At 46.1% G+C, this 22235-nt stretch overlaps 1 protein-coding gene across 1 annotated transcript in view; it reads right to left on the reverse strand.

Annotated features, from left to right (window-relative positions):
• Marco (macrophage receptor with collagenous structure) overlaps positions 1 to 21689 on the reverse strand; it is a 34555-nt gene extending 12866 nt beyond the window's left edge. Inside the window, exons 1-9 of the mRNA XM_033757148.1 lie at positions 21566 to 21689; positions 10294 to 10395; positions 9309 to 9491; positions 7962 to 7997; positions 4369 to 4449; positions 4247 to 4291; positions 2414 to 2458; positions 1997 to 2141; positions 140 to 255 (exon numbers count right to left, since the gene is read on the reverse strand). Of these exons, the coding sequence (XP_033613039.1) occupies positions 140 to 255; positions 1997 to 2141; positions 2414 to 2458; positions 4247 to 4291; positions 4369 to 4449; positions 7962 to 7997; positions 9309 to 9491; positions 10294 to 10395; positions 21566 to 21674 (862 nt within the window). The 5' untranslated portion in view covers positions 21675 to 21689. The remainder of the gene's footprint in view (positions 1 to 139; positions 256 to 1996; positions 2142 to 2413; positions 2459 to 4246; positions 4292 to 4368; positions 4450 to 7961; positions 7998 to 9308; positions 9492 to 10293; positions 10396 to 21565) is intronic.
• Between the last annotated feature and the right edge of the window lie 546 nt (positions 21690 to 22235).

The following is a 22235-nucleotide window of genomic DNA, read 5'->3' on the forward strand; positions in this document are numbered from 1 at the left end:
TTATGTACTGTACGTAGGTACCAATGTTTCACAGTACACTCTGTAAACACACACAATCATCTGCCCATCAAAATTGAGGTTGCTTATGACAGTCAAGCTGCAATCAGCAAAGACAGGTAGGTTCCCTGGGAGTATCTACTTGGGGAAGGGTGCAAGGCCTGTTGATCTGGGCCATGACCATTGAGTTGTAGCGACCATTCGTCCAGCTGGACAGTGTTTTCTGTATGGTCTGAGCCTGCATTTGTGTTGCTATAACTTCCACATCCCCATTAAAGAGACAACTTTGAGAAGCAGGGCCGCATCACCCCAGCAATAGATCCAGACCCTGGCCACAACTCAGGAAAAGCAGTTGTTTCTGACTTCAGAATGTTCCAGTCTGGGTGGGTGGAGGAGTGGGAAGACAGGCTGTCTACCACCTGAGGCTTTGTCATGGTGCCCATCTTACTGGCCTTACACAGTCCTGGAACCTGCAGGGGCCTGGGCAGGTGGTGAGCAAATAAGATGTCACTATCTTTGGAGAGGAGATTTCAGGAGGGGACAGCTGACTTGTAACCCTGCTTTCTGAGAACTGAAATGGTTGTGTTTTCCTTTGCTGGCCACCTCCAGTACAGCTTCCAGGCTCGAGCTGGGTGTGGACTCCACTGGAAACAGGACAGATCAGGCCTAGCCTGGAGTGCTGCTGGGTCACCTTGAGAATGATGGCCTGATGTCCTTTACCAAGGAGAGCTGTGCAGTACCAGCTTCGGAGGGTCCTCAGAAGTCACTGCCCACCCCCTGGCCTGTTGTAAGAGTCCCCCTCAGTTCCACCAGGAAGGCTGCCTGTTAAGACTGGGTCGGCCTGTTCCTCATGGGTCAGCCCCATGTTCTAAATCACTCTTGCACAGTTGGTCCTCCTGCACCTTGACCTCATTGGTCCTCAGTTTTTGGCTGGTATTACCCAGAGCAAATCTGTTTTTTCCCCTAAAAGTGCTTTCTAAACATTTAAGAATGGCTGACATGTCCCTGCTGAGGGCTCTATACTTGAAGGCAAAATCTGTTGTTTTCTTATGAGGTAAAAAAAATTCCTACCTGCCAGGTACAATATTGCATATCTCATATGTCTTATACTCCATTTGTGGTTAACCCTCATTAAAGATCAGCGTTATTATCTTCCTTTGGTAAGTGAGTACATTGAGGATCAATAACATTCAGTCTTTTGCCCATGGTCGCCCAGCTAGTGAGCTATATCAGAACTCGGGTCTGTCTCACCTTGGAACCAAAGTCCTCCCCGTTCTACTGTGTTGTACAACTATCAGCATGACTAATAAGCGTTACCATTTATGTAGGGCCCACCACGTGGCCAACAGTTTGAAATCTCAATCCCTAACCCTTATAACTGTTCTGCAAGGCATGTATAATTTAATTGTTATTATTTTAATTAAATTACCCTTGTGTCTGAAGTGAGGCAATTGAAGTTCAGAAAGGCTGAAGATATGCCCAGTCACACAGGTGAGTGGGTACATAGCAGGATGGGCACCGAGACTTCCTGGCAACCCTCGCTGCACCCAGAGTCTCCTCCATGGGGCACCAAGAAGCAGATGAGGTGCATGAAAGCACTCAGTCAAGTTATGAGCCCCAGGGCAGTGTTTTCATCTGTGGTGCCAGACCTTCAAGGTCAGAATCATCTGAGGATGCTTCTTATGCATGGCCCATAACCTGAAGTCATCCTACACAGTGGGGGACTCTAGCGGCCTTCTTCTGGCAAATACTTTGTCCTCTATGCCAGCCTGCCCTTCTCCTAATTCTACCCCCAAGTTCCCCCTAACCTTCCATCCTCTCTGACCTCTTAGTATGGCCTGTGCCCTTCACTAGTCACAGGAATGGCACTGTCCTCCCTCTCACAATGCATCCCTGTCCTTGGCTCACCTGGAAAGAAGTGGTGACACCCAGTGCCCGGGGTGCCTACAGCACTGCGCAAACACAATGGCAGAGAATTTGGAAGCCCAGTCCCTCCGACCTCCCTGTGAGCACTGCCACCCCAACACAGCTCTTACCTGGGTGGCCCAGGTCTCCTTTATCTCCCTTGGCACCAGCTTCTCCTTTGGGGCCAATGGGACCTCCATCACCTTTGCTGCCTTTCTCCCCTTGGGGTCCTGGTGTACCTATGAAGAGGAGAGCAAGTGAGGGGTCCCCCTGTCCCCAGAAGGGGGTCCTGGGAAAAGCGAGAAAAGTCTAGAGGGAGAGGAAAGTGTCCCCACTGGGGAAATGTTGGCGTATGTCTTGGGTGGTCTTGCTGAGTACACTAGGACTTGAGAGAAGAGGACTGTGGGGAGGGTGTTACCCTCAGGGGCTGGGTTGGGGCTGAGTTGGGGCTGTGCAGAGAGGACATTAAGGACAGCTGCTCCCAGGCCTGAGGAGGGGAAGCCCAAGTTACCATCAACTCCTTGCTCTCCTTGTGTGCCTTTGGGTCCTTGGAGGCCTATGGAGAAGGAAGGAGGGAAAAGCTCAGTTGCTGCGGTCTGGTCTGGGCTCTTCAGTTAGCTGACATTCTGGAGCACCTGAGGTGGACAAGGTGCCTTGCGCAAGACCCTCCCCATGAGTGCATAAGTCCAGGCAGAGTTCTCTCTCTTTTCCCAAAGATAGGACAGCACCTGGGAATGCCTCCCACACCGCAGTGAAAGAAAAGCTTTAGAGTAAAGTGAGTTCATTGGAATCATAGCTCTGCTGCCTGGCAGGCTGGATGACTTTGGAAATTTCACTTAAATATTCCACACCTCTATTTTCTTTCCTGTAAAACGGGGCTGGCCTTAACTGGGCTCTAGTGCTCCAATTCCCAGGACAAAAATGGATCCTAGGCCAGCATGGGCATGTGGCAGGTTTCTCTATCTTTCCCTGGGGGAGCCAGAGGGGCCCCAAGGTGGAAGCAGATGGGCTCTGGCCTCACACTGCCCACGGCACTGCTCTTTCAAGCATGTGGGCTCCATGCAGGACTGGGGCTGAAAGAAGGGTTCAGGCATATCACTGAGTGCTTGGGCTCTGGCTTTTCCTTTCAAGCCAGCTTCCCTGGATGTTGTCTGGGGAGCTCCAGAAACACATCCGGAGCCCCTTTCTCTCCAGGAAGAAAGAGAAGGGAGGAAGGGCCACTCCCCCCAGAGTGAGCCTGCCAGCCCCTCACTCCCAAAGGCTGAGTGTGAGAGCCTTTGTACACAGGTTGTGTGAGTGTATGGTGTGTGTATGAGTATGAATGTATACAACCATGACTGTTCATGTGTGTGTGAGAATTTGAGTACATGCATAAATGTGCACAGATGTGTGTGTATGTGTCTGACTGTCTGGGTGTGCAAGAGTGTATGGTGTATATGTGTGAGAATGTGATTATATGTGCAGATATGTGGCTGAAAATGAGTGTGTATGAAATTGTGTGAACACATGGGTGTGTGTGAAAGGTGTGAGTGCACTGTGTGTGCCCTCCCACTGCACTGTAGTCTTCCCCTTCCTGTTGCTTAAAACCTCTGAAAAAAACCCCTGCTAGGGACTTAGAACAATAAATTTCTTGGGATCCCGTCTATTAAATTTCTTCCAAAAGTCAGTTTCTTGAAGATTTCCCTGCTAACAAGTTGCCTTCCTGTAACTGTTGCTTTCTTTCTGCCTCGACAGCCTGGAGGCTTAGAGCTTGTTGGCTTGTTTACCTCCCCTTCCTTACAGATCCTCTGGCTCTGCTCTCTCCTACAGAAGGTCTTATTGTCTTTTCGTCTTGACAGCTCTGCAGCCTCAGCCCCGGGGAATTTGGAACTGGAGGAAGAGAGTGGAGAGCAGAGCCGACTGTAATAGCCCTCTGGTCTGGATCTGTCCTGTCACCCTCTCTCACCAGACCACTGATAAAACCCTGGGTATGTCTCAGCTACAGCCTGAAAAATGGAGCCTAACACTTTCCCAGCAAGATCATGGGCTTGAAGTGTGCCCTGAGGCTGAGGTGGCACAGAGGCACAGGAGCCAGGCCCTGAAACCCCTGCTGGGCCGAGTAGCCTGACTTTGTTCACAGCACTCACAGTTCCAACTCCCCAGCCCAGAGCCCCCCTCCCGCAGGGGGATCACATCAGTCAGTACCTCTGCCTGGCCCCGCCCTTCTACCCTCAGAATGCTTCCTCTTACCTCTCAACCCATCCCATGTCTCAGGGCAACCACCAGCTTCACAGACCCGGGGGAGCTTAAACTGCCGCCTGGGCCCCATGCTGAGAAGACCATCTGTGAATTCCTTCCTACTCACCTGGGTCTCCCTTCCTTCCTGGTGGGCCTTGGGGTCCCAGGAGACCTGGAAGGGAAAGAAAACTCAGAGCACGCCCTGTAGGAAAAGGGAAACATTACAGAGCCAAGAGACAGAGGCCATACCTGGGCTTCCATGCGGTCCCACGGCCCCCTTGGCTCCCTTCTCGCCAGGGTGTCCAGGCACACCCGGGTCCCCCTTTGGACCTGGAAGATATGAGGAGGAGGAACAGAGACACACATGCACCAGCCAGATGGCGGTGGGAGTGGCAATGCTATTTGCTTAGTAATTCACTCAACAAACTCTTGCTGAGCATCATGGGCAAGCTAAACTGTGTGAAAGGAAAAGCAGAAGATGAAGACAAAAATCCTTCCTATAAGATACTCAATGGCCAGCGTTGGGGATATTGCTCAGGGGTAGAGTGTTGTGTAGCTTGTGTGAGACTCTGGGTTTAAGCCTTATCACCATGAACAGAAGAAAACGAGAAGAAGGAGAGGGTCTCCGAGTGTTAAAGCCTTGGAAGGCGCTGGGTGTTGGAGCCCATGATGAACTTTCTAGCTCAGCAGTCAGAAAACCCAGAATGTTGTATCACGTTGTGGGGTCCAGAAGATGGAGCAGAATCAAGGACTAGAACCCTCACTGAGCATGGGGTCCTTTTCAGCGTGTCCCAGGAGAGAGTCCATTGAGGATCTAACAGTTTGCCTCCTACCGAGGATCTTCACTTGGCCCAGCGCGGCTGACTTATCTATGACATGATAGCAACACCTTGGGAAGACCTGAGGTGGTAGGACATGGGAAACCCAGCAAGAGAGAGAGCTCTCTGTGCTCCTTAGCCATAAGGCAGACAGCAGAGCCTTGGAGACATCACTGCAGAGGGGACAATGGACCCTCAGAACCGACCGTCCTCCTAGCACACCAAAGTTAGAAGCTTCTGGTCCTGGTACGTCTGGGGAAAAGTAACCACTTTCTGACAGTCTGGGCCCAGGCCCCTCCTAGGGCCTTCCCAGGGTGAACCCCTAGGACCCTGTCCCCATCAGCATGACCTTCTCAGGCAGTGCAGGCTGTCCCTGCTCCACCGTGGTGGCCTAGCCCTTGGCTCAGGAGTCCAACTTAGCTCCTCCAAATCTGCCTGCATCATCTTGAGCAAGTCCATGTACCCCTCTCTGAGCCTCAGTTTCCTCAACTATGAAATAGGGATAATATCAGTAGCTGCTTGGAGTTAGTGTGAAGAATCAGCAAGGCCCAAAAGAAAAATGCCTTGTGCTTCTAGGGACACCCACTCACCTCACCCTACTCTGAGCTTGTCCAGTGCCTGGCCAGAGTCCCTCCTCTGCTCTCATGCTCTTGGACTCCTCCTTCCTTTTCTGTGTCCCTGATTTACCAAGCTCCCTGCCCCACCTCATGGACTGTGCACAGGTGGCTCTCTGGGACGCTTTTCCTGGCCACCTTCTCTGGATGGTGTGTGTGTGTGTGCGTGTGTGTGTGTGTGTGTGTGGACCCCTCTGCACTTCCTCACATAAGGGTCTGCACCATCATGTGAAGGACCCTGCCCCACCATGCTTTGCTCCTCCCTAACGGGGAAGGTCAGAGAGGGCAGGGTCTTGTCTGCTTCCTGTCTGGATTCCCAGTACCTGAGGCAGTGCCTCCTCCTTACGGAGATTTCAATAAACATTGATTGGGAGGAAGGGAAGTCCAGGCTGAAGACGAAGGAAAACAGGGACAGGTGGGTTCCACAATCCCCTCCCAGAAGCTTGGCTGAGGTGCCATTACCCCCACTGTGTCCAGGAATCCTGGTCTGAGGGCTGAGCTGGTAGTTGTTGCTGTGGTCTGTTCAAAATAAGGAACATCTGAGCTCCACACCCTGTCCCTTGACCTCCTATGCTTCTCCAGGGAGTCTGATCACAAAATGAGCCTTTGGGGAGTGCTGACCAGGTGAGACAAGGCAAGCCATGGGGAACAGACAGAGGTCACAACCTTCTGGTGCCTGGGGCTGGATGGGGAATCTGGGAAGGTAGGTGGTGCCCCAGCTCCTGGAAATGCTGTCCTGTCTCTGCTCTTTGGGCACCAGAAAGGAGACAAAGAGAAGGAGAGGGAGAGGGAGAGGGAGATAGAAGTCAGAGATGGAGAAACAGAGACTGAGAGATATGGGGAGATAGAGATGGAGAGTCTGTATAGTTGACCCTCAGTATCTGTGAGTTCTACATTCTTGGGTTTAACCAAGTATGAATTGAAAATATTTGGGGGAAAATTGCCTCTGTAGTGTACATGTATAGACATTTTTCTTTGTCATTATTTCCTAAATAATAGATTAACTATTTACATAACATTTACATTGTATTTGGTATTTCAAATCATCTGAAATGCTTTAAAATACAAAGCAGGATGTGCACAGGCCATATGCAATATGACAACATTTATACAAGGGACATGAGCCTCTGCTGATTTGGGTATCCATGCAGGCCCTGGAGCCAAACCCCAGGGATACAGATGGAAAATTATACATCTATGCTGAGAGACAGACAGACAGGCAGACAGTGAGACCAGAGGTGGGTGGGCTCCCTATCTGGACCTGGAGCTCTGAGCCTAGTAGTGTTGGGGGTGATGGGGCAGACTTTTGAGATCACACCAACCCCATTGGGCCATCAGCTGAAGTAACAGAGATTGCCAGAAAAGTTGCTCCTGACAGGAGAGGAGCCAAGAGTATTCATCAGTTTGGGGGCTGCTCAAAATTCTTCTCATCTTTCAAATAAAGGACGAATAGCAATAGCCAATAACAAGAACAACAGCACTACAGAATGCCGACTCTTTGCCAGGCACTGGATGGGCCTTTTACAGGAACTGCTCTATCCCGCCCTCACCCGACCATGATCCTCTTCTTGCAGGGGAGGACAGGAATGTTAAATGACTGCATCAACCTCATCGATGTGAGGGGCAGAGCCAGGGCTTGTCCCCAGCTCTGCACAGGGCTGCCCCACAGCTCTCTCTGGCCAGAGGGGAGGCGGGACGTGCCTAAGAAATCACAGTGCCAAGGACTCTGTCCCAAGAACATCAAGAATATTTGTCTTCAGGGAAAAATTTCAACTCCCCAGATGCTGGAATGGAACCGGGATGTGAGGGAGGTGTGTGTGCACCAGTGTGTGCAACACAGCACATGTGTGGGCTGAGGACGGGAAAGAAGGGAGATGCACCACAGGCTTTATCCTAAAGAACACAGGCAGCTGTCAGACATCTTTTGTACATCACCCTGTAAGTCCTACAGCAGCCTTATGAGGTGAGCCCTGTGATCACCATTACTTTCCACACCAGTGAGAGGCTGAGAGTCCTGGAAAGTTCTCTCAAGGAGGGCTACAGGGCGAGAAAAGACCAGCACCTATGGAAGTGAGCACACAACCTGGCGATGGACCCTAATGGCAGATGAAAGTGCTTATGGGAGAGAAGGGGAGAGGCTCCTGGAAGCTGAGATGCTGGGGAGAGGGAGCAGAGCAGATGGATTTGGACTGGCCTGGGAAGATGGTGAGGCTTGGATGGGGGAAATGAGAGGGGAAGTGATTTCAAGCAAGGAGAGTGCAGAGGCCAGGAGCTGGTCAAGGAGCAGACAGATGATGCAATCGAGGGCGCCCCCTGAAAGGTGAGGTCAGGTCAGATGGGGAGTTGGCCCAGATCAGTGAAGGCCAAGGAGTCCTTGAGGAAAGGTTTTAAAAGGGAGCAGTGGACCTACCTGGGGCACCTCTTTCACCTTTGATCCTGTGCAACTCTGCAAGGGAAGGAGAGAGGGTTTCAGACTGAACTGTGGGTGCCTCTCAGCTTAGTCCACACACTCTCCAGGGGAGCCAGGCTCTATATAGGAAAGCTGTCCCCCACACTGTGTGAAGCAGAAGCTTCAGCCAGGTTATGGAGAGAGGTTTGGAGGACAGGATTCAAACTCCTGGGTGTGTTCAGGAGAAAGGTCTTGGAAAGCACCCATGGTTTCACCCAGGAGCTGCAGATGCCTGGGAGCCACAGGAGTGGGGAAAGGGGCTGGACTGCCTTCCTGCACCAGGCCCTGCCCAGTCCAGCTTGTAGAAGCTCCTGGGACCGAGGAGGCACCTTCTCGTACTGGCAAAAAGAGCTCCTTCACCTTTCAAGGGAGGGAGAGACACCTCGGCTCTGTCCATCTGCCCATAGCTGCAGCCTCTCCTCAGAGCCTGACTGAGATTTTATCTTGCTCTCTGGGGAGGCCACAGCCTCTGGAGGGCTTTGTCCTCCTGGACTCTCCGATGCCCCAGCTTTCTGGGACACTGGGGCTGGAGCTCTGCTGGGGATGCGGCTCCACATCACAGTGTGATAGCCAGCTTGCCACCTAGGGTCTGGGTTTGCCCCCAAAGCTTTCTGGGACACTGGGGCTGGAGCTCTGCTGGGGATGCGGCTCCACATCACAGTGTGATAGCCAGCTTGCCACCTAGGGTCTGGGTTTGCCCAACTCGCTGAGTGAGAGTGAAGTGCTTTCCATTGTGGGGCAGCCTGAGAGAAGCCTGGGTGCAGCTGTAAAGCCCTGAGAGCTGGAGCAGGGGGTTGGCATTTCTACCCCTGGCTCCTCTCCTCCTGCTCAATAACCATTGTACCGTTCAAGTCCAGAATTTCCCTCCAGCTGCTGTCTTCTGAGCCCTCCACTGCTCCCTCCCCACCTGCAGGCCATTGCATGCCAGCTATAGCAGCAGGCCAGGAACTCACTCAGGCTCTGCATTTTACTTACCCTCCTACACGCTCAGGATTTTTCTGGGTCTTTGTGAGTCAGACTTGACCTTGGACTAGGCTCCCAGAGGCCACACTTTGTTTGGATGGGGCCTTTGGTTCCCTGGTTCCAGACCCCACTGTTCCTGGAGACCTAACTGAGCCCCACTCCACAATCTGCATCCTGCAGCATCACCCTCCTAATTTCATACCCACCTCAAATGATTCTCACCCACCTCCTTGTCCTTAGAGTCACAGACCAGGCCAGGGTCGTGCAAACCCCTCTTGCTAAGGAAAGAGATTTGTGAAAACAAACATCTCTGGAAGTCCCAGCCTGGAGAAGAGGAGGCCAAACCTGCATTGCGAGTGAGATTGTCCACCTGCTGCAACAGACGTTCCTGGATGACTTGAACTTTAGACAGCTGGGTCTGTAGGTCATTCAGCTCCAATGCCAAACGCAGCCGGGAGAAGGATGGGTTGTCTTCAGCAATAATTGTCCCGTTGGGGAAGTAGTCAGGTGCTCCCTGCAGTTTCAGGACTGGTACCCCCCCACACAGCATTTCTTTAAGGACCTCATTGCAAATCTGGGGTGGATCCCTGGCATTTTCTTGTCACTTGTACATGACTTCTGCAGGCCCTAAATCCATAAACATGAACTCCATGTGCTGCTGGGACCTGGTGTGAGCACAGACTTTGTTCTACACTTGAGGACATGTCCTCCTCCACACCCATTACAGTTCCCTGGAGCATTCCTTACAACTGTGACCATGCGTCCACCTCAATCTCCCAACCTCAGGCTTCACTGCATCCTGCGGGTATAAATTTGTGGCAACCAGCGTGCTGGTCTGATCTAAAGATGTTCAAGCAACATTTGGGTGTGACCTTCAAATGTTCCTGACAAGAACATTTGGGTGTGACCTTCAAATGTTCCTGACAAGTGTTGACATGACAACTGTGTCCACGACGTGCTTGGGTGACATCAGTAGCTGCTGGTGAAACTGACTCATGACTTTGACATTTGGATTGGAAATACTTTGGAAGTAAAATCTTGTTCAGATGAATAGTTAAGTGACAAAGCCCTTTCCCACCCAGTGGCTGGGAATCATTTGTTGGATGCTCGTGGCAAGCCCCATGTGAAATTGTGGTGTCTTCACTGCTTTACACACACATGTTCCAAAGTGCACCCCTCCCCGCCCAGCACAGACTACTTTTCATCCCTCATCCATCACTGTGGTGGCCTAGAGACTGAGTGCTCTCTCCCAGCAGAACTGTCCACTCAGCTTGAGTCATTGCATCAGAGGGGCCCAGTTCAGGATCACACAGAACCAAGACTGCTTTACCTTGAAGCTGCAGCAGCACAGCACCTGCTGTGAGCAGAATCAGGTAGATGATCACTACAGCCATGATGCAGTTCACCCAATTTTTCTTCCTGGGCTTCAAATCTGAAACACAAGCCCAGTGGCAGAAGGTGGTAGTTACAGAAGGTGCAAAGCAGGGTCCCAGTCTTTGGCTGGCCATATCAGTGCCAACAGAGGTCTCCCTTGGAAGTCACACCAAAGGCTGACAACCCCCAAACCTTCCCCCCATCCTTTTTGCCATGAGTAAGAAGTGCCATAGCTGGTCACTCCTCTGTGTGGCAGAGCGATAAAACCTTTGTGCTGTGTGTCACCAGCTGGGAGAAGTGTTACATGGGCCTTTGCTATTGATGCTCCAGTGCGATGCCTAGCCCATACTTGGGTTCCCGGATGATGTTTATGGAATGAAATCTCGGATTTATGTGCTTGAATTTCCAGGCTTGGAGGGGCAGGATCACTTTCATTTTTTAAACAATGAGCAAAGTTTAGAGACTCAAATAACTTGTCAGGTTATAGGAGGCAGATCTGGAATATATGTTCATGTCTTCTTCCTTTTTCTTTCAATTTTTGAATTATGAAAGGAAAATATGGTTGATATAAGGCTATTAAACAATATAGTTGGCATGACAACAAGGGTCAGTGACCTGGCCTCAGCTCCCTGAAGTTCTACCTTACTGAGGCAGGGCTTTGTTAGCCTTCAGAGTGTGTTCTTCCTCCCATCCCTCCTGTTCACACAATCCCATGGATCATTACGCAGTTATCCTTTGCTGTGCACAGGGAATTGTTTCCAAGGCCCCACGAGGATACCAAAATCCAGAGATGCTCAAATATTTTTTTATGTATTCTTTTTTTTCAGCTTTAATTGAGTTTATTGGTACATTTTAGGGATACAGTACAGTTACATTCATTGTTGGGATCTTGTACCTCTACATGACAGATCTTGATTCTCATTTTTTCCCCTTACCCCTGCCCTCCCTTCACCCCCTCCTCCCCTCCCCATAAGAGATGCTCAAATATTTTATATAAAATGGAGTAGTTGTGTACAACCTGCACAGCTCTTTCCATATGCTTTAAATAATCTCTAGATTACTCATAACACCTAATACAATCTAAATGCTATGTCAATAGTAGTTATACTATATTGTCTAGGACATCCTGACAAGAGGAAGACTGTATGTGTTCAGTCTTTTTTCCTAGTATTTTTGATCCTTGGTTGAATTCACAGATGGAATTCACAGATACAGAGATCCAACTGTAAGACAGATTTTTTCCTTTTAATCTTGCATAAATGATATCATGATATATATATATACACATATACATATATGACACATTGCTCTTTACAATGAATGATTTTCATGGATGTGCCTCTATTTTCCCATGAAGAAAGAGATTAAATGATTGTTTTGAACAGCTAACAGTTTTGAGGGGCAACAGTTCCTGCAGATACTTCTCTTTTACTAAGCTGTCTCCAGTTTGGGACATTACAAAAGAAGCTGTAATAAATCTTCAGGGGCCCCTGGTTTCAGGCTTTGCTGTCACACGTTGGAGATCAAGGGGTGGGGCTCGGCCTGCACAAGGCTCTGCAGCTCCCACCACTCATATTAATTGGGCATCCACTCCACTCCATGCTGAGCACTTACCGTCATCATTTTGGAGCCTCATAGTCACCCTGCAAGGTATGGGAATTCCCTCCTATGCAGGAGAGCTGGGGCTCTGGGGAGTTAATGAGATGTCATGGGCATATGACCCCACTTCTATCTGACTCCAAATTCTGAGCTCACCCCGATAGCCTGCACCAACTGTTGTCCCTGGGTCTGAGGACATCTCCAAAGGGAAAAAAGATCATGAGTGGGCAAACTAGGGAAAGAAAGTGTGTGGGAGGTGAGCCTCATTTTTCCTTTGTGATGGGTGAAGTGTTTTCAGGGGACTATTCTCATAGATGTGTACGAAGTTTGGGACTTTTCTCCAACACTTGCACAACTTGAGTCACCCTGCTGATATTTCTCCCTACCACCTGCAGAACAGGCCACCTGATGCACTATGGGCTAGGGATATGTCTGGCTGTGCCAAGAGGAGGGGTTTTTGGTTGGTTGGTTAGTTTCTCAAATTAATGGCACTTAGTTATACTCAGGCTAGCACAAAGTGTTCCTCTCCTCTGCTGCATCCCCAGAGTTTAGGCTTCCATAGCACTCAGAATGAGTACCTCAGCACACAGCCTGACAAGCCACTCCCTGCTATCAGCCCTTCAGTAGCTGCTGTCCAGAAAACAACTCCTCACTGGGTACATGAAGTCTTTCCATCCTATGTTTTCTCTCCACGGCACATCACATAGACCCTGAAAACCACTGGGCCAGACAACACCAGGTCAAATTTTGGCCAATAGGGGTAAGGCATGTATTATGGTTTAGGTATAGATGTCCCCCACAAAGTCTCATGTGGTCATAGGCTTGATCTAGAGTGTGCAAAGCTGGAATTAATTCATGATGCAATGCTAGGCCCAAGGGCACTGACATTAAGAGTGTGAGTGATACGTGCCCTAAGTAGTCTGAATAAGATAAAGAGGGCAAGGACATGTTCCTAACTTCTTCTTCTTGCTTTTGCTGACTTTTGCACGCCATGTTGTTTCTCCTCTGTGAGGCTTATTTGCCATCCCAGACTTGAAGCCAGCCAATTATGGACTGAAGCCTCCACAAACTGTGAGCCAAATGAACCCCTTCCCCTCTAACTTTGGTTGTCTCAGCAATGAGAGAAAAGTAACTAAAACAGCATGTTTTCTGCACACAGGGCCCTCCTTCTGCTTTCCATGTGAGTAGCTCCTGCTCATCCTGTAGGAGTGCAGTTGAGTCCCTTTTGCCCCTAGATACCTCCTCTGGCTCCCCTTGGCTGTGTGCAACTCCTTCTACTTCCCTCTACTATTGCAATCATCACCCTGTATTGGATCTGTAGATGTGTCAACCTCCCCCAAAGACCTGGAAGCTTCTTGGGCTGCTTTCCAGCATCAACATGGAGTCTGGCATACAAGATGTGCTGGAAGGTGATGATCGAGTGAATGGGTACAGTGGGTTGGGTGTTGAACATGTGCAGAGCTGAATGTAGCCAGTTTAGACGTGCGGGGAGGACAGTGGGAATGCAGCTCAGAGTCTTGCAGAGTGACACAACCATCATAGAGAGGACGGGTGATACTCAAGGGAGGCCTCATATTCAACACAAGATATATGTTATAGACAGCAGTAAAGCTTGTGAGACATAACAGCTGGTGTGAATGAGAAAGTAAACTGTGCTCCAAAAACAGGTATTATAGAAGTTGAGGTGAGGGTGACAGCAATTGGGGAAATATAGATATTCTAAAATTAGATGGCAGGAGGGTGATGGGAGCATCTCAGTAAAGATAAAGTGAGGAAGAAGAGAGAGGGTTACATTGTGAGAGTAGTGCATGGATGGCCCGTCAGGCTTCCGTAATGGAGGACTGCCACCTGGCATACAGGCAGATATCTCTGGAACTGCGGGATTGGTATTTGGGGACGTAGCTCTTTTTGTATGAAATAGAGCATCTGATAGTCTTCTCTTTCTACACTGATCATTTTGTCTCTTTGATGATGGAGGAGACTACAAAGGAAATCTCTATTCTAAATTGGATTTGCCCCATTAGGAAGGGCTTCTTGCAATGAGAGAATGAAAAGAGCCTCTGATAGACAAGTACTGCTTCCCTGGAGTAAACTATGGAGTCTGGACAGAGATTTTTAGGAAAGAATTTTTCAGAAATTTGATAGTTCTATTGTCTGACTCACAACGAAGATACAGCTCCAGAGGGAAATAAAAATGATGTTTCAATTCCGTAAAAAATCCTAATGAAGAAAAAAGGCTGCATACCAACTCTGGCCTTTCCAGGCCTACCATTCTGCAGTAGCCGAAGGGTCCTGGTAAATGTGACATTGCCGTACCAGCAGAAGGCTTTCCACATTGCACCCTGCACTGGGCTAGTTGGTGAGCAGATCCAGAGCAATGGCATCTGCCCTGAAGGCCTGATGTACCTGCAGCCACCACCAAGCAGTGCTGGGCACCCTGGGGAAGTGTCTTCTGCTCTTGCAAGCAACACCAGGGAGCAAGTATACCAGTGGCATTTGGTGAACAAAAAAAAAGTATACCACAAGGACACAGACAGGGCTTTGAAACCCTACATCATCATCCTAAAGTGTAAGATTTAAATATGATACAAAGTCTCCTAACATTCCACATCAAACATCTAGTATGTAATGAAAAATCACTCTTCATACCAAGAACAATTCCCATAAGAAGAGATGCCAAACTCAATTTAAAAAAAAAAAAGAAGAGATGCCAGCACTGAGATGAAACAGATATTGGAATTAGTCAACAATAATTTTTTAAAAATTACAAAAAAATGCTTTAATGAGCAATTACAAATACTCTAGAAACAAATTTTTGGAAATCTCATAAACCCCATAAGAAGAGATGCCAAACTCAATTTAAAAAAAAAAAGAAGAGATGCCAGCACTGAGATGAAACAGATATTGGAATTAGTCAACAACAATTTTTTAAAAATCACAAAAAAATGCTTTAATGAGCAATTACAAATACTCTAGAAACAAATTTTTGGAAATCTCATAAAAGAAATATAAGATATACAAAAGAACCAAATGAAAACTATGGAACTAACACCAAAAAACAAAATCAAAAAGTGTTTTAAATACTCATTGGATGTTCTGAATATTGTGATAGATTTAATAGGAAAAAAAAAACCCAGTGAACTCAATGATAGAACCATTGAAATTACCCAACCTGAAAAACAGATAAAATCAACTGAAAAAAATCATGAATAGAGCCTCCTCAGAGACCTCCTTGCCTCTAACAAAACACCCAGCATTCATAGAAGACTCAGAAAGAGTATGGGGCTAAAAATTATTCAAAGAAAAAAATGACTAAAAATTTTCCAAATTTTATGAAATTCATAGACCTGCACATTTAGAAGTTGAATAAACTCCAAACGTGATAAATCACCCAAAACATCATGACTAAAAATATGACAAATACAAAGACAGAGAAATGTGTAAATTAGGAGAAAAAGAAAAAAATCTTGGGAGCATCCAGAGAGTAAACCCATTACCTATACAAGTCTAGTGATTTGGATAACAACACATTTCTCATCTGAAACTATGGAGACCAGATATAAGTGGCACAACACATTTTGTATGCTGAAAGAAAAGAATTGCCATCTATGAGTTTTATTACCTATTAAAATATCCTAAGATATGAGTGGGATCAACATACAAAATTTATTGGCTATAGCTAAGTGGCATTAAGAATGAAACAGAATCAGCTGCTCGTGCTTATATTAAAAAGGACTCAAATTGATAGATTTAAGTTTCTATCTCAAGAGAACTGGAAGAAAAGAACAAAATAAACAAGAACCAACCAGGAAAAATAAAATTAAAAAGATATGAGTAGAGATCAATGAAATTTAAGATAGGAAGACAAAGGAGAAAATCAATGAAATACAAGCTAGCTCTTTGAAAAAAAATCAATAAAATTGAAAACTTTATAGAAAGGTTGACAAAAATTTAAAAAGAAAGAAGACACAAACCATTAATATGAAAAATGAAATGGAGGTTGGGGTGTAACAGCAGTACAGCACTTGCTAACATGCACAAGTCTCTGGGTTCTATCCCAAGCAGAACAAAAATAGTGGGATGGGGCAGGGGGAGGAATTTCACTATGGATTCTGCAGCCATTGAAATGAAAATGAGAGCTGTATGCGGTGGTACATACCTGTAATCCTAGCACTCTGGGAGGCTGAGGCAGGAGGATCACAAATTTGAGTCCAGCTTGGGGAACTTAACGATTGAGACTCTGTCTCAAAATAAAATAAGAGCTAGGGAAATAGTTCAGTGTGAATGAGCTCAATTTCCAGGAGGAAAGGAGAGGAAAGAGAGGAATATGCCATATACCATTACTAACACTTGAAATGGGCCAGTTCCTCAAAAGAGTGCCTACTTCTGGCAGAGTTGTGGAGAACCTAGATCAGTTTTGCCTCACTGGTGGGACTAGGAAGTGGTTTTGTCACCCTGGAAAGCACATTGCTCCATGTAAAACTAAACATTGGCTTAGAATCTGTCAATTTCACTTTTGAACACTTATCCTAAAGAAATGGAAGTTTATGTTGACACAAAAACTTTCATAGTAGCACTAGCAACTTTATTTCAAACATTCACCAAATGGAAACAAGCCAAATGACCTGCAGTGGGCGAGGGGCTAAACAAACTGCGGTGCATTTATGTCATGATTTCTATTCATGAACAAGAACCATCAACTAAAGGCTAGGGATTTAGCTTAGGGTTCGGTGGCCCGCCTGGCAAGCACAAGGATCCAAGTTCGATCCCCAGTACAAAAAACAAAACAAAACAAAAAACCAACAACTGAAATAGATCTCAATTGGATTATTCTATGTGGTATAAATCCAATCTTTAACAAATACATATTGTGTGATTCCTTTATGAACCACTCCTGAAATAGCAAAGTGATAGAGCCAGGGAACTGATTGGTAGTTGTCAGGGGTTAATGATTTTTCATTGGTGATTGAGGGGTATATGTGGCTATAAAGCATAGAGCTGTATGGAACTATACACACACACACACACACACACACACACACACACACACAGAAAAGTGCATGTGAAACAAATGGATACTCTGGATCCTACCAGTAGCCATTTCCCAATTGTGGTATTTTACTGAAGCTACAAAGATACTACTTCGGAGGGAGACTGGGTAAAGGGTCATAAAGATCTCCATTCCTTGCTACTTTCTGTGAATCTATATAATTATTTCATGATAAAGATTTTTAAAACTATATGGTAAAGGGCTGGGAATTTAGCTGGGTGATTCTACTGCCTGCCTTGCAAGCATAAGGTCCTGAGTTTGAACCCCGGTACAAAACCAAAACAAAACAAAAAAACCCAAAATAACTGTATAGTAAATAAAGCCAGATGATTAAAGGATGTTGAGAAATACTGACAGGATGAAGAACAAATCAGAATAACTCCATAAGATGAAAATAATCACATTAGCAGAACTGGATATGGGTGGACTTGGGGGCTGAAATGAGTTTGGGGAATGTTTAAAAGTGGAGGGCAGAGGTAAGGGCAAAAAATGAGAATCAAGACTTGTCATGTAGAGGTACAAGATCCCAACAATGAATGTAACTGTACTGTATCCCTAAAATGTACCAATAAACTCAATTGAAGCTGAAAAAAAAAAGTACCTTTAGGAAGAAAGAACAGCTTGATTTTCACTGCTGGGAGCAAGTGGTTATTATTAATTATAACAAGAAATGAAAGCTTATATGTTTGTATTCGTAATTTGAGTTTCTCTGTCAAGAATTTTCTTCGGACTGAAATTGTTGGTAAAAAATATTCTGAAAAAAGATGTGAAGCCTGAAAGAGTTGAGAAGTTGGAGTGAGAGGTCTAGACAGGTTTGATGGTTAGACTTACAAGAAGGGCAAATGCGCAAAGGAAGTCCTGGAGAAGCCAGACACACCCAGATGTGACAGGAAGCCTTGAGCCAGAAAAGGATTTCTAAATTTCAAAAGGCAGAAGCAAGCGCATCCCAGACAGAAGTCCTCAACAGGGACAGTTGGGACGGCTCTTGTTCGAGTTTACATGATTTGTGACTGAGGTGGTAGGCAGAACGTCAACTCAGGAAGAAGAACCTGGGATTCCGTCAGATCAGAAGTGCAAGAAGAGCCGTGATCAAGTCCCTTCAGGAGACCCAAGCAGTCTTCATGCAGTTATCTCAGCTATGTACATACTAAACTGTCACGTGTACACTGTGAATGTGTACAAATTTTACGTCAGCCATACCTCAAAAACTCGTGAAAAGGAAAAGAAAGAGCAGCTTGATGGCCGAGAAGATAGTGGAAGGCAGGATAATGGCTGCTAGCAATCGGGCAGCATGGGAAGGGGAGAAGCGTGTGGTGGGGGAGGGGACAGGGTATATTTTGCTCTTAGGATGTCCTGGGAAATTTATATTCTTCACCGCTTTTAGATTAATGTTAGATAATATGGCTGTATTTCTTTTTCTTTTCTTTTCTTTCTTTCTTTTCTTTTTTCTTTCTTTTTTTTTTTTTAGAACCACTACAAGCCTTTATTGTAGGGACAATCTGCCTGGCCATCTTCAATAAAAGGATAGGGAGCAATATGGCTGTGACAGGGAGTGTCTTCTATAGGGGCTGGGGGAGGTTTATAGAAGCAGAGGTGGGGTTGAGTCAGGTAGTGGCTAGGGATTGAAAAAGCATGTGACCTTACTAGGAGGGGCTTGTGACATCACTAAGTGGCCTGTGTCATCAGTAGTCACCAGGAGGTAGGGAGTATCAGGTAGAGAGTATCACTCTCTTGGCAGGAAAAGAGGATGATGGGAAGAAGCAGGCTGTTCTTTAGTGTGAGAAACCGTAATATTTAGGTGAGAAGCAGGCCATTATGGGAAGGCAAAGGCAATTCTTTTTATGTAGCAGCCATTTTAAGGCAAGGGAAATCTAACATTCCAGGCTTTTGTTTTATGGTTATTGGGCAAAGGTCTCTTCTGGAGCTGCTTCAAGCTGACAAAGGGGCTAAGGTTGGGGCTAAACCTGGATCTGGTGGGGGCAGTGGTAGGCAGGGGGCTTTTTCCCTCTGACGCAGGGGCCGATACCCCAAATATGGCTGTGTTTCAAAAGTTTATCAGGTTTGGTTCTAAAAGTTCTGGCAGTGAATAGCTAAAATATCCCCGTGGTGTCTTTGAGTAGTTAAAAAAGAGTTTAATATTTGCCAAGCAGGGTAAGACAGCATTTTGTATTTCAGTACTGGTAACAATAGAAGAAAATAAATGAAAACACTGCAAATATTTTTCAGTGATGTTTTTGTGAACTGTAGGTGAAAGGTTTAAGATCGTGATTTTTTGAAGAAAACAAAACCATATGTGGCAGGGGGAGAAAAAGAGAAAGAAAGGGAAAAAAGGAAAGAAACAAAGAAAGCAAACAAAGGAAATAAAGAAAGAGAGAGAGAGAGAGAGAAAGAGGAAGAGAAGGAGGAATGGGGAGAGAGACTTTAGCAGACAGAACAAATCAGATGAAGACGAGTGGAACTATTCAGTGCTGAAGTTAGTGGTTTTGACCCTTACAGTACGTCCAAGGGGTCACTGCGTCACTGAGCACCGCAGTCATTACTGCTCATAATGACACTCCTCAGGAAAAGGTAGGAAGTTATCAGTGCTTTAGGAAGATGTTTCATCTCTGTTGGAGTTGTATGGGTTTTTTTTTTCTTATTATTATTTTGGCTAGAATTTTAGTTCTCATCTAAATCAGAAATCTGGCATTCACCCCTGAATTCTGAAATGTTTCATCTCTGTTGGAGTTGTATGGGTTTTTTTTTCTTCTTCTTATTTTGGCTAGAATTTTAGTTCTCATCTAAATCAGAAATCTGGCATTCACCCCTGAATTCTGCACCTCCCTCCCTGCCCTTGCTTTTTTCCAATCTAGTCCTGCTGGTCTGACTTCCGATATTTCTCTAGCTCATCCTCTCTTTCCCTTCCTTACAGCCACTGCTTCTTATCACCTCTCTTGCTGCCGAAGTCCTCTCTGTCCCTACCTGCTCTCTCCAACCTGTCCCCATCTACCACAGTGAGCAACATCAGAGACCACCTAGGGCTTCCCACTTCACCCCTGTCCAGTCTCCCCATTGTCTACAGGATTAATTTCCTATCCCTTGATCACAGAGGGCTTTCCCTCCCAATATTAGCCCAATATCATGGAGCTATTCACACTTCTTGATCTATTCATTGTGAATGTAGTTTAGAAATGTGGCACCCACCTGGTCCCAGGCACTCTCTCCTTCCTATAACTTAACCCCTTACCTTCCTATATTACCCCCTTTTTATCCTTTAAACTTTAGAAGAGATGTCAGTTCTGACCTCCAGATCAGACACCAGGTCCTGCCATGATGTTCTGTGAAAATCTCACTCACAGCTGGTGACAAACTACATAGAAAAGGTCAGCTTATAGACACACCTCATGCCACCACCACCAACTGTGGGCTCCTCAGGCCAGTAGCTGCACTTATCCTGTCTCTCTCTTTGGTGCTGAGTGTGCCACCCAGAAGGTTGTATATTGTGGATACATTTAATTAGCTGAATTTCTAGACTATTTTCTGCATCTTAAAGAGTCACATACTGTAATATGTCTAGAACACTGCAGTGTGAAAAGTTCTGAATAGCCAGTAGTGGTCACTGTCCTTCACACCACATTGTAAATTACTTCAGCCCACACCTGGACAATTTGAGATTGTGAGACCATCTCTTGCAATCAAGGACTTTCACGGACAGATATTTCATGAGATGTACAGGTCAGGGGACAGGGATATCATTGTTCCAACATATACAACTTCCAGAAATCCTGGGAGTAGAAACATTACCTTGGAAGAGGATTCTAAGAGAATCTTCTAAAATAGAAATTCAGATTACTTGGGAACCAAGCCCCCACCCCTGGCTTTAACTGTGACAAATTCTACAAGATTTTAAAAATATATATCACCTATGTAACACTGAGCAAGAAAATAAGACAAAAGGTTGATGAAATTTTTAAGACCTGTGCTCAATCTAAGAAAAACTAATTCTATTAATTCTATTATTAAAACTGTTCTGAAGCTACAAACATGTCCTAGCCAACTTGAACTGGAGAACACGTTGCCAAGTTAACACATCAGCTATAACAAAAGCCACTCAAATGAATTTTATAGCAACTGCATCAAAAAAATACGGGGCACTTGGCTTCAGTGCTGCAGAATTCTTTCAATCCCTCAGTTTTTCACTGTAAGATGCAACTTGGGTGGCAGCATAACATTCATGGGGTGGAGGACATATAAGCATTGCCATTTATCCAATTTATATTTTAAGTAGAATGTAAAGAAAGGAATGGCAAAAATTTTAAAAGCTACGTTCTACAGATGCATCACCTAATATTAATATTTCAGGATTTCCAGGTTGATTCATTCCATAAACATATTAATGAGAAGCAGGTACAAAATACAATAGTGGTGAAACCTTGTCTTGTCCCTTCTTGCAGCTCACCAGCAGAAAGACTGAATTAACAGGCATTTCTCTTACAGAAGAGTAGTATTTAAGTGGTGAAATTGTCGTGTCCCTTCTTGCAGCTCACCAGCAGAAAGACTGAATTAACAGGCATTTCTCTTACAGAAGAGTAGTATTTACCATCGACTATGAAGGTCTCCATCTCTGCGAACACAGTTTGGTTGAAAGCTGCTCCTTCTTCAGTGCTCTCCAAGAACTCTTCCTCTTTGAGGGTTTCATTACTTTCCATTGCTAAGCTTTATAGGTGGCCAAAGTCCTAGAGCCAGCAAAATTGTTCCCAAAGAGGAACCATTCATTCTCACTTCACTGCTGCAGTTAGTAGTGAACCAAAAGACTTCCTTTTGGCTCTGATTTCTAAATTTGCAAAATGTTTCCTGAAATGATCAGGATTGGGCATTCTCCAAAATCAGGCCTTTCACAAGTGGAGCTCCTGCTTAGTGTAGCTTCTTGGTGTGTGTGGGTGGGTGGGGAATGAGGCCACTTTGTGGCACCCCTGGGAGCTCCTAGGGAAGATGCGTCTTTTGCTCCCTTCTTTCTAACCAAGTTTTGCATTTTTCCCAGACAACAGCTATCCCAAGATCTCCGAAGTCTCCTTCCTCTGATCTCCTTCAATCCTTAGGGTTCATTCTTGCTACTTAGAGTTTGGTCCCTGGACCAAAGGATCAGCATGACACATAGTCTCAGATCTCATCTTGGACAGACTGAACCCCAGTACAGTTTTACAGATCCCCAAGTGATTCCTGTGCATGTGAAAGTCTGAGAAGCATTGGTCTGTGCCACCTGTTTTAGC

This window comes from Fukomys damarensis, unplaced genomic scaffold (genome assembly GCF_012274545.1).
Source record: "Fukomys damarensis isolate Sample0158 unplaced genomic scaffold, DMR_v1.0_HiC HiC_scaffold_29, whole genome shotgun sequence".
Taxonomy (NCBI): domain Eukaryota; kingdom Metazoa; phylum Chordata; class Mammalia; order Rodentia; family Bathyergidae; genus Fukomys; species Fukomys damarensis.